At 34.0% G+C, this 14,568-nt stretch overlaps 1 protein-coding gene across 2 annotated transcripts; it reads left to right on the forward strand.

Annotated features, from left to right (window-relative positions):
* Positions 1 to 3,849: 3,849 nt before the first annotated feature.
* Positions 3,850 to 14,500, forward strand: LOC130657059 (uncharacterized). 2 transcript variants are annotated; one of them, XM_057460021.1, is made up of 5 exons: positions 3,850 to 3,999; positions 10,970 to 11,053; positions 11,331 to 11,431; positions 11,687 to 11,782; positions 12,061 to 14,500. In XM_057460021.1, the coding sequence occupies exons 1-5, from the start codon at positions 3,904 to 3,906 to the stop codon at positions 13,178 to 13,180; spliced, it is 1,497 nt and encodes a 498-aa protein (XP_057316004.1). In that variant the 5' UTR covers positions 3,850 to 3,903; the 3' UTR covers positions 13,181 to 14,500. The 2 variants fall into 2 exon arrangements, with proteins under 2 accessions (XP_057316004.1, XP_057316005.1); XM_057460022.1 differs by lacking the exon at positions 3,850 to 3,999 and adding an exon at positions 8,327 to 8,652.
* Positions 14,501 to 14,568: the final 68 nt, after the last annotated feature.

Here is a 14,568-nt window from a genome sequence, read left to right on the forward strand (position 1 = left end):
AGAATCGAAAAATTGGGATTTTAAATCTGTTTTGATCGCTAAAAGGTGCCGTTGATATAATAATTAAACCATAAAGAATCATCTTTATACTACAAAATATTTTATTGCAAAAAATTATGCTTCTTACTGTGATGTCTACTACATTTCCTTAAATTGTACTTTTTGAAGCCTTATAATTCTAAGCGATTCAACAGGATTGGTAATGATTGTCGAAAGGATGGACCAGTACATTTTCCTAGGAGAATAGGGGTATTCTCCAAGCTTTAAATAAGGCTTAAATTATCCAATAGGATAAAAGTTGAAGATTTGAATTGTAACCAATACACTTAAATTCTACTAAGTTACGTGGCCTTTTTTACCCAAATACTAATATATTATTACGGTTCAAATACTACTTAATCGACAACTGACTATGAACATGATCCTACCTCCATCTCAGCTACTGCACCCATTTTTATACTTTTCAGAGATCTCTCGTGATTAAGAAAGTGAAGTTTATACTTAGGGATGACGCTTAGCCTAATTAAAAATTACAAATTTAATAGCTTCCTAAAAAAAATATTTTAAACGGTATTGTCAATACCTAAGGGCTTCCTGTAAACTATCTAGTACGCATTATTATTTCCTGAACATTTGTTATTTTATAATAACGGCCACTCATTTCCTTTCGTGAATTTTTAATTTCAGTTTTTCAGTTTAATAAAGAGGTTGAATTTAAAAAATCTCGTTGTCTGCCTGTCTGTAAGGTAAAGTATACCGCAGATTCATTTAAAAACCGAGATTCATAATTTAGTTGCACCTAAGTAATAACATCCGTCTAAGTAGTTTTATGACTTCCTGCTGATAGAAATCTCGATCCAAGGACCTATCTTTTCTTTTTATTTGACGGTGAGATGCAGCGCTGTCCGCAGCGCCAGACAGAAACCCCTGAGGACGTGGTTGTGCCAACAGGTGAACGATAATTCACAATAATGCAAGTACGATTGGCAATTTCCCGCGGAATTCCGACGGGCCAATGACTAGTTTATAGTAATTGCTGTAGGCGTATAATAGAACTTCGTCCCCAGGATTTCTCTCACGATTTTTAGTATAAGATGCTGAGGTCTGAATGTACACGACGTTTAGCATTGATTCTAAGTGTCTAACTCTTTTAAGTAATCTAAAATGTTTCTTCTTTATTTCTTGAATTTTTACCATAATACACACAAAGAAATCGAATCACTACGTTTTTAAAAGTTTTCCGTTCACCACCTTTATTTTTGTAGTTATCACTTTTGTACGAGACACACATGTACAATTAAAATTCTCCTCAATTTACATCTTTCGAGATTCCGCCATTATTGAAAATATTATTTCTGGCCAAGAAAGTGGCGAAAGAAGATGAACAAGTAGCTATTTTAACGGGAGCTTAAGTCTCTATCGCAGTTAATCTTTCATGATTTCTATTCTTTTCAAAAACCCGTTTTTTTACTTTCTGTTCTTGTTTATTTAAACATTCAATTTTTGAAATGACCGATGGAAATTTTCAGCCAAGCTGAACTTCTTGACTGGTTAAACGGGCTGAATCTTCCCGTGTAATCAGGCCCTTATAGTATATACCGCATTTAATACCATAACAGAAAGGCGGTCGTGCACGAGTATTTTTTGATAAAACGGACGGACATACGCCTAACGTTCAACGTCCAAAGCTCCTTTGGAAATTATTTTATGAATATTTTTGTTGACGTTTCTGCTGACTAAACACGAAAATAGAGCTGTTAACTATGCGATTACCTTGTCGGCAAAGGCCTTCTGCCAACGCTGAAACTACAGGTGACTAGAAATCAAGCCTAGAAATAACATGACATCGGTTAGCCAGGAGACCCGGCCTAATGTTTCCTCTTCTTTTGATACTGACCGCGCTTGTTGATTAGTTAATTTTATTCTTCTTTGCTCACGTAGTTAACATCGGGAAATCCTTTGTTTTGAGCGCAAATGGCCTCACTCACCCGAACAAATATAATTAATTCTTGTAATTTTAAGAAGGTAACTTGACCATGCCAACTTTATGCTTATTCATTGATTGCAATTCGGGGTTTGCTATAAGGTGGATTTGAATATTAAGGATTTGCTCTGACGTCTAAGCTTTTGTTTAAGAGAAACTGATTTTGACAACCTCGAAGAAAGCTTAGTTTACTAGGATAAATGTCCGTAAGAAAAGATTCGGCGTGGTTAAAAGAAGGAAAAGTTTTTGATTGTGTCAGCAGATTTGTTGGATTACGTGCCAGTCTACACGAAGCTACGCATGCAGTAATTTCAAAAAAGAATTAACTGGGGGAGAGCTTTTGTTTTTCGCTCTTAAGTGTTGATTTAAATCATGAAATTCTGTCCGAAACACGTTCAAGGAAGATTAAACTCATAATCAATTCCAACCTCCTCTCCAGGCCAAAAAAATTGTTGGCCGCCCTGTAAACGTTAGGGCTGTATAACTAGTAGGCAACAAACTCTGGGAAAAACATGAGAATTACCATTAAAAGATATCCTAGTGTTGACAACGTTTAAATATGAATTAACTACTGAGAATAATTTGATAAATATGTTTTCACTCATTCATAATTTTACGCACAATCTGCTGGACATGCATACTAAGTCAAGAAAATAGAAATTGTTCGCATCGACGCTGTTCACTCTGCATGGTTGTCTACTTTGCACGAATTCTTTTTACCTATTTTCCCTGTTTCTAATCACTAGTAACAAGGTTGCAAATGATGCTCTGGAAACGTGGTTGCTAATAAAGTCATACGAGGTCAGGTTATGAAAATATTTTAAATTTTTAAAACTCGGAACTTTGACAAGTAGCTTGTTTTTCCAAATATTAGACACTTGTTAACAGTAGACTATACTAAATATGTATGTTGTGGTAGACATGGTAGAAAGAAGGAGTGGTGTTGCAAACAAGTGTGGATTATAGATTCTCTTTTCCTCTTTGCATTTCCTGACTTTAGCATGTCTTTTGTAAAAAAGTTAATCCAGGCTCGTTCTAGGACGAGATTTTCATATTACGAGAAGTTTTACCTTAATAAATAAATTGCCGATTACCCGCGCTTTGTTAAAGCCTACTCTATAATAAAACAGGTTGGCTGATAGGAAATAAAATGAGAAGCGCGTCTTCGAAATTCCTAGGAAACGCTTTCAGTTTGATTTTGAAAAAGATTAACTCCCAGTGTCGCACTTATGCTGTTAGAATGTTGATTCATATCCAAAGAAAAAGAAACATTCGGAAGAGAAGTGTTTTTTTTACTGTTGTATTCACAAAAGTGCCTATGAGGAAAATTCATATAACACCTGAAAACGGAACAGTAGGTTCGTTACCATGTTACTTTTAACTCTCCTCCTTCCTCTCTCCCTCATTGGGGTGAATCTTAATATAAAAAAAATGATTTTACGACAGTGCAGCATTTCAGCCAACGCTCGATTTAAAATGTCCTGGGTACGAGGTTATTATCCGGAAGTAAAATTGATACACAACATTGTGATATCTTGCTTCATGTGTAAATACAAACAAAAACAAACCGCAATATTTGACGTGTTTTTACACCGTACTGTTTTTACTGAATTATTTTACGTCCGTGCCTATACAAAAGTAAGAAGCTTCGTTATAAAATAAACATAACTGATGCGTGACGACTATAAATACACGGCTGACGATTTTTTTTCAATGGCCTTAGTACAAGCTTGCTTGAATGAAACAAATAACCGTGGTGCTAATTATCGTTGTATGTCATTGTTTCGTTGTAGCTAAAGAATGCTACATTTTAATGACTTGTATAATTAAATTCTCAATGAGCTAACACATGAGAATTTTAGTTTAAATCAACAGTTTGTCGTTAAACAAATCAAAGAATTCATTCATTACAAGCGAACATGGTTGTAGCCAATGCGAAAAGGCTGCTTTCTCTTTTGCAACAACAGCAGGAACAACAACAAGAATGTAACTCAGTGTTTATCGATACTTCAGAGGTATTAGTGTAGTTTTTATTACCTGTTTTTAAATTTAATTTATTTATCTATTTTCTGCAGAACATAACAGCGCATACAGAGTACGCCAAGGTTTATTTAGGCCTATTGGTCAAGAAAGGGAAAGCGCCCGGCCCCTCTCCTGCTTGAGGATGGAGGTAGACGGTATTTTTCCGTTACTATAATTTGGAATAAACATTTTAAGCGTATGCATGGTAGCTATAACATAAAATTCGCATCTTATTTCATCCCGGAAACCTGGAAACTAACGCACATTGTCAAATTTCAAATAGTCAGATTTCAAATTGGAAATGTTGATATTTATATCCTACTAAAATCGGTGGAACTGATTGGACGAGTTTGATCTTTTGGTTGATATATGAGAAAGTAGGGCTAAATTCAACTTTTTGTGCGTGGCACTCGTATCGAAAATTATTGAAACAAAGGGCAACCATTGAAACCAAAATAATACCCTATGATTTTCTTAGTGGGGAGTCGGCTTTAGTCTTTCTTAGTAGGTGAGCAGGGTTCTATGATCGACCGCACGGCAACACAGACTTTGATCCCCATAAAAATCCATTAATATTAATCACTATCGTTATGGATAAAGTCTGGCGCGTTATGAGAAGAAACAAGAACCAAGAAATTTATCTAATTACCTAGTTAAAATGTGACATAAAATAAATAAAATCATAAAATAGATTATGTATTGCATACAAACTAAGAAAATTAGATGAAAATGTAAGAAAAATGTTACATTATTAGCGTTATGATTTAAAGTAATTAGGGTATTTGATGTGGGAGATGATAGAAAAAACAACCTTAAGTGATCAGTTGCTATTGGCAACACATTTTGTTTGTTTTTATTTATTTATCGCGAAAGCTTCGACGGTATTGTCTTTGTCTTAAATCTCACCCACCCAAAATTCCCGGTTTTAATGTCAAAAAAGAGACCCACAGCAACAAAAAATATTTGAAACCGGGATAAATTTCCTGCTCTCGGATTATGTAAGCTACTTTTGTGTTTTTATCCGGACGAGGAGAACTATCGCGGTTGGTTAATGTGGGTGCATAAACTGCATTTAAAAATTATTTGACAAGATTAAGAGAATTTCCACTCTTCTTCCTATGCTATGCTACATGACACCTCCCCCCTCCATCCGTCTAATTTATAACCAGAATTGACCAAACTTGCAATAACGGTAAATTCTATCAATTTGTTCTACATGAAAGTTTGTTAAAATTAAACTTTTTAGCAATAACGTGGGAGTACCATAAAAATTCCTTCCAAAATCAACCTTGTCCCCGGGCCTTTAATATTTGGACGAAACATAAGCACCTGGGACAAAGTTGCCCTAAAATGACTCGAGTCATAAGTATCTGTACTAGGACATACTATTTATTTTGACTATCAATGCCAACCCTGTCCCCAGAGTAGAAGAGTCCTGTAGACGAGGTTACATCAGTGCTAAAAACAAAATGTCCGTAGATATACATTAGATATACATCTAATTTACTATCTAATACTAATTAGATATGGAACTGAGTATTTTGAAAAGAATAGGTTGATAATGAGGCATATATTTTTAATTTACGTCATCAATTATGCACAGGAAAGTTGGTCGTTATATAATTATATAACTGAGTTTCCGTATGATATTTTTGTCATCTCCTAATTAACACGCTTATTAGTGTACAATCGTAATTAATGAAAATCTTGATAAATTAAAGTGAAGTAAAATTAAGCTTTTTCACGCTTAAAAGATCGAAATATAAAATGAAGGGAGAATTTTTGTGCATGTGAAGAATATAAAAAGAGTCCTGAGAACGAAGTTGCAAAAGTATTCGTTTTTTTCTTTTACACTACTCCACATGAATGATAGAGTTTTTGTAATCTGCAATTTAAGTAGGATTGATCTGAAATAGCTTTGCACAATGCTTTCAGACTTTTTGGTATCAATGAAGTGTGGTTTTGCTGGAATGAATCTTTAATTGTAACGCAATTTGCAATCACCTCAAAATGTGCGCTAATGTCTATTTTTGATAAATATTCCGAAAGAGTTTCTACACAATTTTGAATCCAACTATTTCTTTATTGCCATTTAAACTGTGGAAGGAGTGGTAGCTGCTAAATGGGGACGCCTTTGCAGTTTTTTGTGGTGAATGTTTTTGTATAACGGGCCAACATAAATAAATTCTTATACAATAATGTCACTCAAACTTTATTCATTTTGTTGACGAAATCTGATTTATTTATTTATTTATTTGTAGGCTGGTAGTAAGTTAAATAAAAAAAAGAAGCATCTCTCACAAATATCTCCCCTCTTGTTTATACTTTCTGATAAAAAAAAGTCGATCAATCAACACAGATTTCTTTAGGTTTTCAGTTCTGTCATTTTAGTGTAGAATTAAAGTCTTAAATAGGATTTTGAGAAGTAATCTTTCGAAAGGTTATTTTTTCTCAGTTTGTGATTTGTAGTTTGTTTATCCGGATTTGTTATTACAGTGTTTTGAACGTTGTAAGAAATAAAATTTGTTAAAGAGAAGATATAAGAAAGTCAATTTTTCTTCTGGATTGTTTTCAGAAATTACATCCATATAAAAAAAAAATAAAAAAAATAAAGGATTTTGTTTTCCAATTTTTTTGACTTTTTTTTCTTGACTTTTTACTTTATTACTTAGAAGAGGAGAAAATTTTCTGTAAGTCTTTTTCTTCTTCTCTTCAAGCATGGCTGCCGAACTAAATTCTAATTTTTAAGAAAATATATCTCGCTGTTGCTAAAATTTTTAGAAGATATTGATACATGTTTTTCTAAGTTACAACTCATACGAAAGCATAAAAGATAAAAGTAGACAAAAATTAAATCATAATAAATCATACACGACACGAAAGCGACACGAGGCGCGGTGTAATCTTTGCATGATTTTTAGGTTAAAAGCTATGTAAATAATGAATAATATACCTTTTTTTATTTAAGCAAAACAAAATGACCAAAAACTAAACCAAAAAAGAAATTAACTTCGTGTAATAATGGGGGCGGAACAAAAGAAACAAGAAAGTTGTTTGCTGTGACAATACGGACGATCATACAGTCACGTTCCATTTCACCACAATGCTTCTTTACTCCAGTTTTTATTACGTATATAACTGTTTCTAATCTGTTTCTTTATCCAATGTTTGAGGGATTTAAATACGGAGATTTCAGTTCTGTCTCAAGTAGTGGTTCACTTCGCACACCACATTGTATGTAAATATATAAGATCACGTGATATGTTGGTGCAAACACGCGAGATCTTGGTAATGTTTTACACGTGTTTTTGCCCATTTTCTTCCTTAAAAGGTTTAAAATGATCTTACAAAGTTTATGGAAATAACAAAGTGAGTGAACATACCGAAAAATTCTGAAATAAAATTATCAGTGATCAAATTGTGCCTTGGTATTGCATTAAATTTCCCAGAACATCCTATTGGTTCTGTTATTAATGGGGAGAGTGCATTTAAAGCTTCCATTTGCGCTACGAAAGTAGTAGTGCAATCCACTACAAATCCCTATATAACCGTCCAGGACATCAATACTTTTTCTTATACCTTTTTAAGGCCCTAGTATGGCTCGACCGGAGTTTGAGCCAGAAATGCCAACCACAAGGCTACCAGTAACTAGACATACAATGCGATCGAAGAGCGTTCTGTCTCAGGAATTTGATGACCAATGATAACCAATGACATAATTCTCGTCCACAGAGCTCTTTAAAACCTCGGTTTATCTCAAAGAGCTCTGGGATTAAGAATTCAATAACACTAGAGCTACGAAGCTACAGTCAAAATTCATCATCTTATAATGAAATCGTAATTGTAGAGAGCGCTAAGAAAGGGATGAACTTTCTTCTTTACCAGAGTACATGTCGTATAGCATGTTAGTAAAACTAACTAGTATATCAATTCCCAATTCATATTAAGATTACTATTTCACTCTGTTTGCCAAACAAAAACAACCGAGACTAAAAAGACAGCGCTTCCTCGTGGCTAATTTTATCACCAAAAAAAGTCGTTAAGTATACAAACAGTAATTAATAAGATAAGCCCTGCAACAGAGAACAGATCTTTCGTTTCTTCGTTCTCTTCTTTATTTCGTAGTAAAGTAGTGTTTTTTACACGTTTTCTATTGTAAGTTTTTATAGGTAGAAGGATTTGTGGTGATCTGTTTTTCAGGACACACATACGTTTTCAATGTGGGACGCTCACAAACGAATTCCTTATTTTATATATAAACAATTATGGATTATTATAATGACAAACATTGTTGATTAAGGTAGCAAGTAAATCCGACAAGAAGGTTAAGAACATTTAAACAGTGTGTTAAAACATAAACCGTTGAAAAATAACAACTCAGTTGAAAGAAAGTCTGCGTAGTAGCAACAGCCTGTGTATAAGACGAAAGCGTTTTTTTTTAGTAATCCAATATCAAATTGTTTTTTATGAAGATATAAAACGAAACGTCAATACTACGTTACAGATACGAAGCACACAAATATATATCTAAATTTTTTTTTAAAAAAGGTTATATAATATATATAGTGATATAGTTACGAAAAGAAAACATATTTATCAATGTGATCATGGAAGCACCGGATATCCGATTATTCCGTGGGGACCAGGTAGGAAAGGATGTTATTTTTATTGCGAATATTTTGTTATTTCGTAGTCTGGGAACCGTTAGAGAGTAATAAAGAATCAAAAGATGTCATCAAACATAATTGCGGTTTTAAAATATGAGGTTCTTGAAATTTCTAAACTTTTTTTTTAATCCAATTTGGCAAAGTAGCCAAACAAATCGAGTTGTGATGTCATATATGATGAATACTCGTACAGTGGAATCTGTCTAAAGCAGACATGGTTCAAAGTGGATACCTTTATAATGTTAAATATAAAACAGATTAACACTACGAGGAGCGAATTGGAACAGGTAAAAAATTTTGAGATAAATCTCTATAGAGAACATCTCTAAAACTTTACGTTTTTTCGCACCAATTTTGCCGGCTTTAGACAGACACATCCCACTCTATTCCAACACTTCCACAAGATATTCATATCGTAAATCTATCTTTAGTCTTTTTTTACTATATTGAGAGTTGATCGTACTTAAACTATGTTTCGCGAAGGGAAAAATTAGTTCGACCGTACAACGTTAGGGTTTTTCAGGTTTCGCTTCAATTAATGCTATGCTATCGTGAGTGTGAGTTGTTAGTTACGATGGCAATAAATTTTTGTGCGCAAAATAATTATCGTGCAAAATTATACCAACAGTATGAATTTTGGCCTTTGGAAGTCCTAAAACTATTCGCTTTGGCAAATAAAGACGGCAAGAGTTCTCTACAAGAGCTCTGGGAACAAAGTTAGTGGGCAGACCCATTCAGATTGGAACGTCACACAAACTTTTGAAAGATGTGCAGGCTTGGGTAAAATTAATTATTTTAAACCATCTACAGTCGCTAACCAGATTGACGTGATGTGTTCCCAATTTTTCCCAGATTCCTTAAACAAAAATATTTACCTACCAAAGAAATCGTTGTTCAAACCTGCTTTTCTAGTTGTTACTTAGAAAGAGCTGCACGAAAAGTTTTACCGCGCCTTTGTAGTAGAAATTTTAAAAAATGAGGATAAGATATAAGCGAAAACTTGCGATTTTTTGTCACGATATAAAAAAGCACGATTATTAGTGATTGAAACTTTTCGTGTTACTTTTCTAAATCAAAAAAGGTTTTCATACATGACTTTCAACACAGGCATGTAGATACGTCAGCAAAGGCATCGTGATCATCTCTAGCGACATTATGGTTTGTTTTCTTTCTAAACGCACCAGAAGAATACTTAGTGAGTTCTTTCCGATTTGCCTAACCTGGATTGATTTGCACGAATTATAAACCTTAGGCCCGCCTACATAAATCCTCACGAAGATTGCCTCTATCAGGCGCCATTTTCTCCACGTTAATCTTCTAACGCAAAGCTTTCGTGAGATATTTTATTAAGCAGGCTTTAATAACAAGGATTCAATTACATGGGACGTTACATCACACATGAAATTCTTTTCGGTGAGTTTTAGTTGGTTGCGAGAGGAAGGACTAGGCCAAGTGGGTGTGTCAGAAAGCCTCATTTTTAAAAAACATCGTATCCACTCTCATTTACAACCCTAGTTTTAATATTAGCGAAGAGTCTGGGAAGGAAGTTGTTTGTTTGAAACTTCATTAGGAGAATTTTTTGATTGTCTTTCACAAGCTTGTGTGAAATAAATAATACCGGACTTTTTGTTGACAATGTACTACATGAAGAAACAACGATATTTTGCGACGTTATGTTGTTTCTACTCATGGGATTCTTTTAATGTCTGTTTGTTTTTAGATCTTTCTTGTGCAAAGACAACGAGACTGCTTCTCAAATGTAGACTAGTTTTTAATCTTTTAAAACCTTCGAATTTATCGAAAAAACTCGTTCTTAGGTAGTTACTACTGCTAAAATTTTGGGGGTTGTTTCCGTAAAACAGATTAAAAAAAAGGCCTGGTAACAAAGTTGCTAAGATATCATAGCTTATATTATCATTAAAACTCGCCATTGCAGCATTCTCCACTCGATAATCAATGTTGGTGAGAAAAACGAGCTGTATCGTTAAAAATTGGATATTTCAACATTTAAATGCCATTAGCAGTTTACATTTTCGTGTTAAAGCAGATGAGATTTCATCCTAAATGTCTTTCATGACGAAACTAAATAATCATACCTTCCTCCGAACTAAGTATCCTTATTTGCATAGGGAAATGACAACCTGGTCCCCATACTCGCTTTTTCGGTAAAACAGGTGAATCTTAATTTTAAAAAAAAATTAAGGTGTGTCTCATTTATATTTTTTTAAAAAAAACATTTTGTACTTAAAAAGTTTATAAATATATAAATATTACATATTTTTATTTTATATTTCAGTACATACAAATTTCCGTACGCCATGCGCGCACACATATTGATGATGGCAAAGCCCAATTTACCGACTACGAAATCGAACTCAAGGTAAGACTAAAAACGTAACTGGATTTTTTTACGTGTGTATGCAAAAATTTATCTTAGCATAGCTTCCCAGTGTGAATTTTATCAACATTATGAAATCAACGGCGTTGCACAAAAGAAAAACATTTTAGCCATTAGGCTCCCCGCACCTTGGTCCTGCACTCTGGCTCTGTACCCTATTCAGCCCTAGTTCACCACACTAATTAAAATTTTAAATGTGCACAAATTCCTTCAAGAGCTTAATTTTAAACCAATCAAATAGCTGTTCTATTTAATTTAGACCAATCATATTGCTTTCACTATAAAAAATTCGAAAGTACGTCGAAGGTACTCTGATTTTGTTTGGTTACGAAATCGTCTCATAAAAGATACTATGACCTCGTAAGTATTACACAAATTTACTGAAGAAGTGATAGACCATACTTTTGTTGATTTGATATGCAGCAGTCCGTAGTGGACTTAACTTTTGAAACTCATTCTGTGCATTTGTTCATTCAACAGTTGAATACTAAGATATGTTGCCCATAGTGGCGGCTTGAATTTAAGTGTGAATAACAAAAAAGCACGCACTCGCAGAGTTTCTCTTTTTGTAATATCAGCGTATTCAAAAGTTTCACTTTCATCTTCATTCTTTAGGGATCCACCAACATTGCCAGGTCGTCGTCTCTTTGGAAGATTTAACAAAGACTTTATCAAACAGCGACAAAAGAAATTGCAAGAATTTTTATTTGGGTAAGTTAACCTGACTTGTTTGTCTACTGTAGTATGCTTGATAATTTGTATGGTTCATCAAGGCACGGATTGGTATTTTAGTCATCTTGGTCCTCGTCGTTTTAGCTCCACAATGTGCTCATATACGTCTGTTTTTACAAAAGGGGTTTGATTCATGCAAAACTGGTTAATTTGTCAACGTTTCATACAATTATAAAGGTTATTTGCAAAAAAAGAGATTTGTTTCGCGTCCCCGTGGGATGAAAATTTTTTTGCTGTACTTCTTTTTGTTTTTACAGGTTGGTTCAAAACAATGTTTATCTATCCCATGCTGCATTGCACCTTTTTCTCCAAAGTAAACTAAGCGCGGAAGAAATCGACACGTACCTCGATTCAAACATAGAAGAAGATGCAGCCGAAACTATACTCGCTGAATCGGAGTGCAAAGCAAGATTGGGAGGTTTGATAACAAGAGAACGTGTTGGATCCAAACACGACAGTGGCTTTTCTGGCGACTACGACGACCCGGATTGGTTGTTAGATATTCACGTGGACAGGAGTGATGGCACTGGCATGCATGAAAATCACAAGGAAGGGGAGTTAGATTTTATGAATAATAACGATGGAAAAAATAATATCGATGATGATGACATTTTCAACGATGGACACGCAGCTGACATTGAAAGCGAGTTAGATGAGTTTGAGAACGAGTTAGAAGAAGTGAAAAGTGACAATGAAGAGGACACAAAGTTGCAAAAACAAATGAAAGACTTAAGAATTTCAAATTTACCTGCGGCTACGCCGGAACATTTAACAGAAGACAGATTTGAAAGCTCGGTTGAGTATTTATTATCGAATTCCTCCGACTCGGACACGAGTAGTAAACGGAGCACACGAAGCAGCACGAAAGGAAGCACGAGTGACGTCAAAACACGAGGGAGCTCGCAAGAAAATGTTCTCAGTGCCGCGACTCCAAAGCGACATAAGAAGAGGAGATACTCCAGACAGTGGAGCTCTGCGAGAAAATCCTTATTTAATTCTAATGTATCATTGCCAGAGTTCCACTCAACTGATACAAGTGACGCTCCGACGTTACCACGGGAACCGTTGCGCCGGAGTAAATCATTTTATGATTACAACAGTAAAAGTAAAATATCACCTCAGAAAAGACGTCAATCGGAAACATTTCACAAACAATCTTCCTATAATAGCGACTGTCGAAGTCCGCCGCGATACGGTAGTCAAGAATTCCAACGTAATAGTTACCGCCGATTAAGAAGAACGCCGTCGTTTATGTCGTCAACGGAAAAACAACCCGTTAAAAGAAAGATCAGTTTAAATGAATATATAATCGTCGGGAGAACACCTTTAATTAGCGTGACTACAAAAACCGAGAAAGAGTTCAAAACTTCTCTTTAAGTTGTTATGTCACGTTTACTGGGGATGAGTTGGTAAAATGCAACGCTCTCTCCGTAAACAACTCAATTTCAGTCCTCTTGACCGAAAATTAATTTTTTACTTAATTTCCATGGGTCAACTTGTAAATACCTGGGAATTATGAAATGTGAATTTGGGAAATTCTAAAAAAAATTTGGCAAAACGACTTGGAAAGGGAGCTTTATTCTATTTTATAGTTTTTTGAGATTTTTAATTTAATGTGCCGGCGATATAAATTATTTATCGATTAAAACAAAATCGTTTGGCTTAAAGTAAACAAACAAACCAAGAAAAAAAAATTAAACTGAAAAAGATATAATGTAATGGAACATATATTATTGCCTTCAGTATATACGATGAATAAAAAAAACAACGGATTAAAAGAAAGCAAAGTACATATTTACGCAGAGGATGATAAAAGAATCCGAATTGTTGATTTTGTCAGAGAGTATATTGTTTACACTAACAAGCCAAATAAGTTTTTTAAGCTAAGTCATGAAAGCGATATTAGGATAATAAAGAGATTTTATATATATGTTATTTGCACAAAGGGGAGAGTTACTGCTTGACATGTTGACGTAAGGGAAGATTTGAATATTTATATTACCTTCTTTTAACAGCTGGACTGTTTTTTAGAAGGCTGGGTATACAAAATGTAATCTTCTCTTGTGTTTATACAAATGTCACGCAAAACATTCCGTCCTAACTGCGAACTGTTTTTTACTAACATCATTGTCTCTTTCACTTGTTTTTATTTCTTTCCATACTAATATTTTTAAGCCAGGCACATTTTTAGCTGGTTGTTTTTTTTAATGATTTTTAGATTATCTCATCAACTAAATGTTAATAATTTATTTTGATTTTTCCGGATATCTTATTAAGACTTAAAAAAAAGCGCGAAATGCTGTGAAGAAAATTAAAATATCTTAATGAGACATTATTTTTTGTTGTGGCCATAAGATGTGACAAGTTCTGTAAAAGTTCTCAAAGTCAACTTTTAAAGTGAAAATTACGATGCTTGAGTTTCCATTTTTATATTTCACATACCAAATATGGTAAAATTATTGTGCCTCGATTAATAACTTTACTTTTTTTTAACATATTTAATTTTTTTAAACTTTAAATTCCAGCTACTTTAAAAAAAAAGCACAAGGAATTTTTTAGGACTTTAATGTCTAAGTTTTATTATTTTTGTAAACTTTTATTTTTAGCGATAATATATTTTTATTTTATACTCTGTACAAAAATAATAGGTAAACGAAAACTGTATTTACACACACGAAATATATCCAACGGAAACAACATTGTTTAATTCAACTCTCCCATGCTACACACATACATTAGGTCGAATAGAGGAGAAGTCAAGTGAT

The sequence above is a fragment of the Hydractinia symbiolongicarpus genome, chromosome 9, assembly GCF_029227915.1.
Source record: "Hydractinia symbiolongicarpus strain clone_291-10 chromosome 9, HSymV2.1, whole genome shotgun sequence".
Lineage (NCBI taxonomy): Eukaryota > Metazoa > Cnidaria > Hydrozoa > Anthoathecata > Hydractiniidae > Hydractinia > Hydractinia symbiolongicarpus.

What these genes read in the sequence shown, in the direction of transcription:
- LOC130657059 (XM_057460021.1), top strand. Translation starts at nt 3,904, where the DNA reads ATGGTTGTAGCCAATGCGAAAAGGCTGCTTTCTCTTTTGCAACAACAG. An exon ending in TGTTTATCGATACTTCAGAG is followed by an intron (nt 4,000 to 10,969) that starts GTATTAGTGTAG and finishes TTTATATTTCAG; the next exon opens with TACATACAAATTTCCGTACG. An exon ending in TTGCAAGAATTTTTATTTGG is followed by an intron (nt 11,783 to 12,060) that starts GTAAGTTAACCT and finishes TTGTTTTTACAG; the next exon opens with GTTGGTTCAAAACAATGTTT.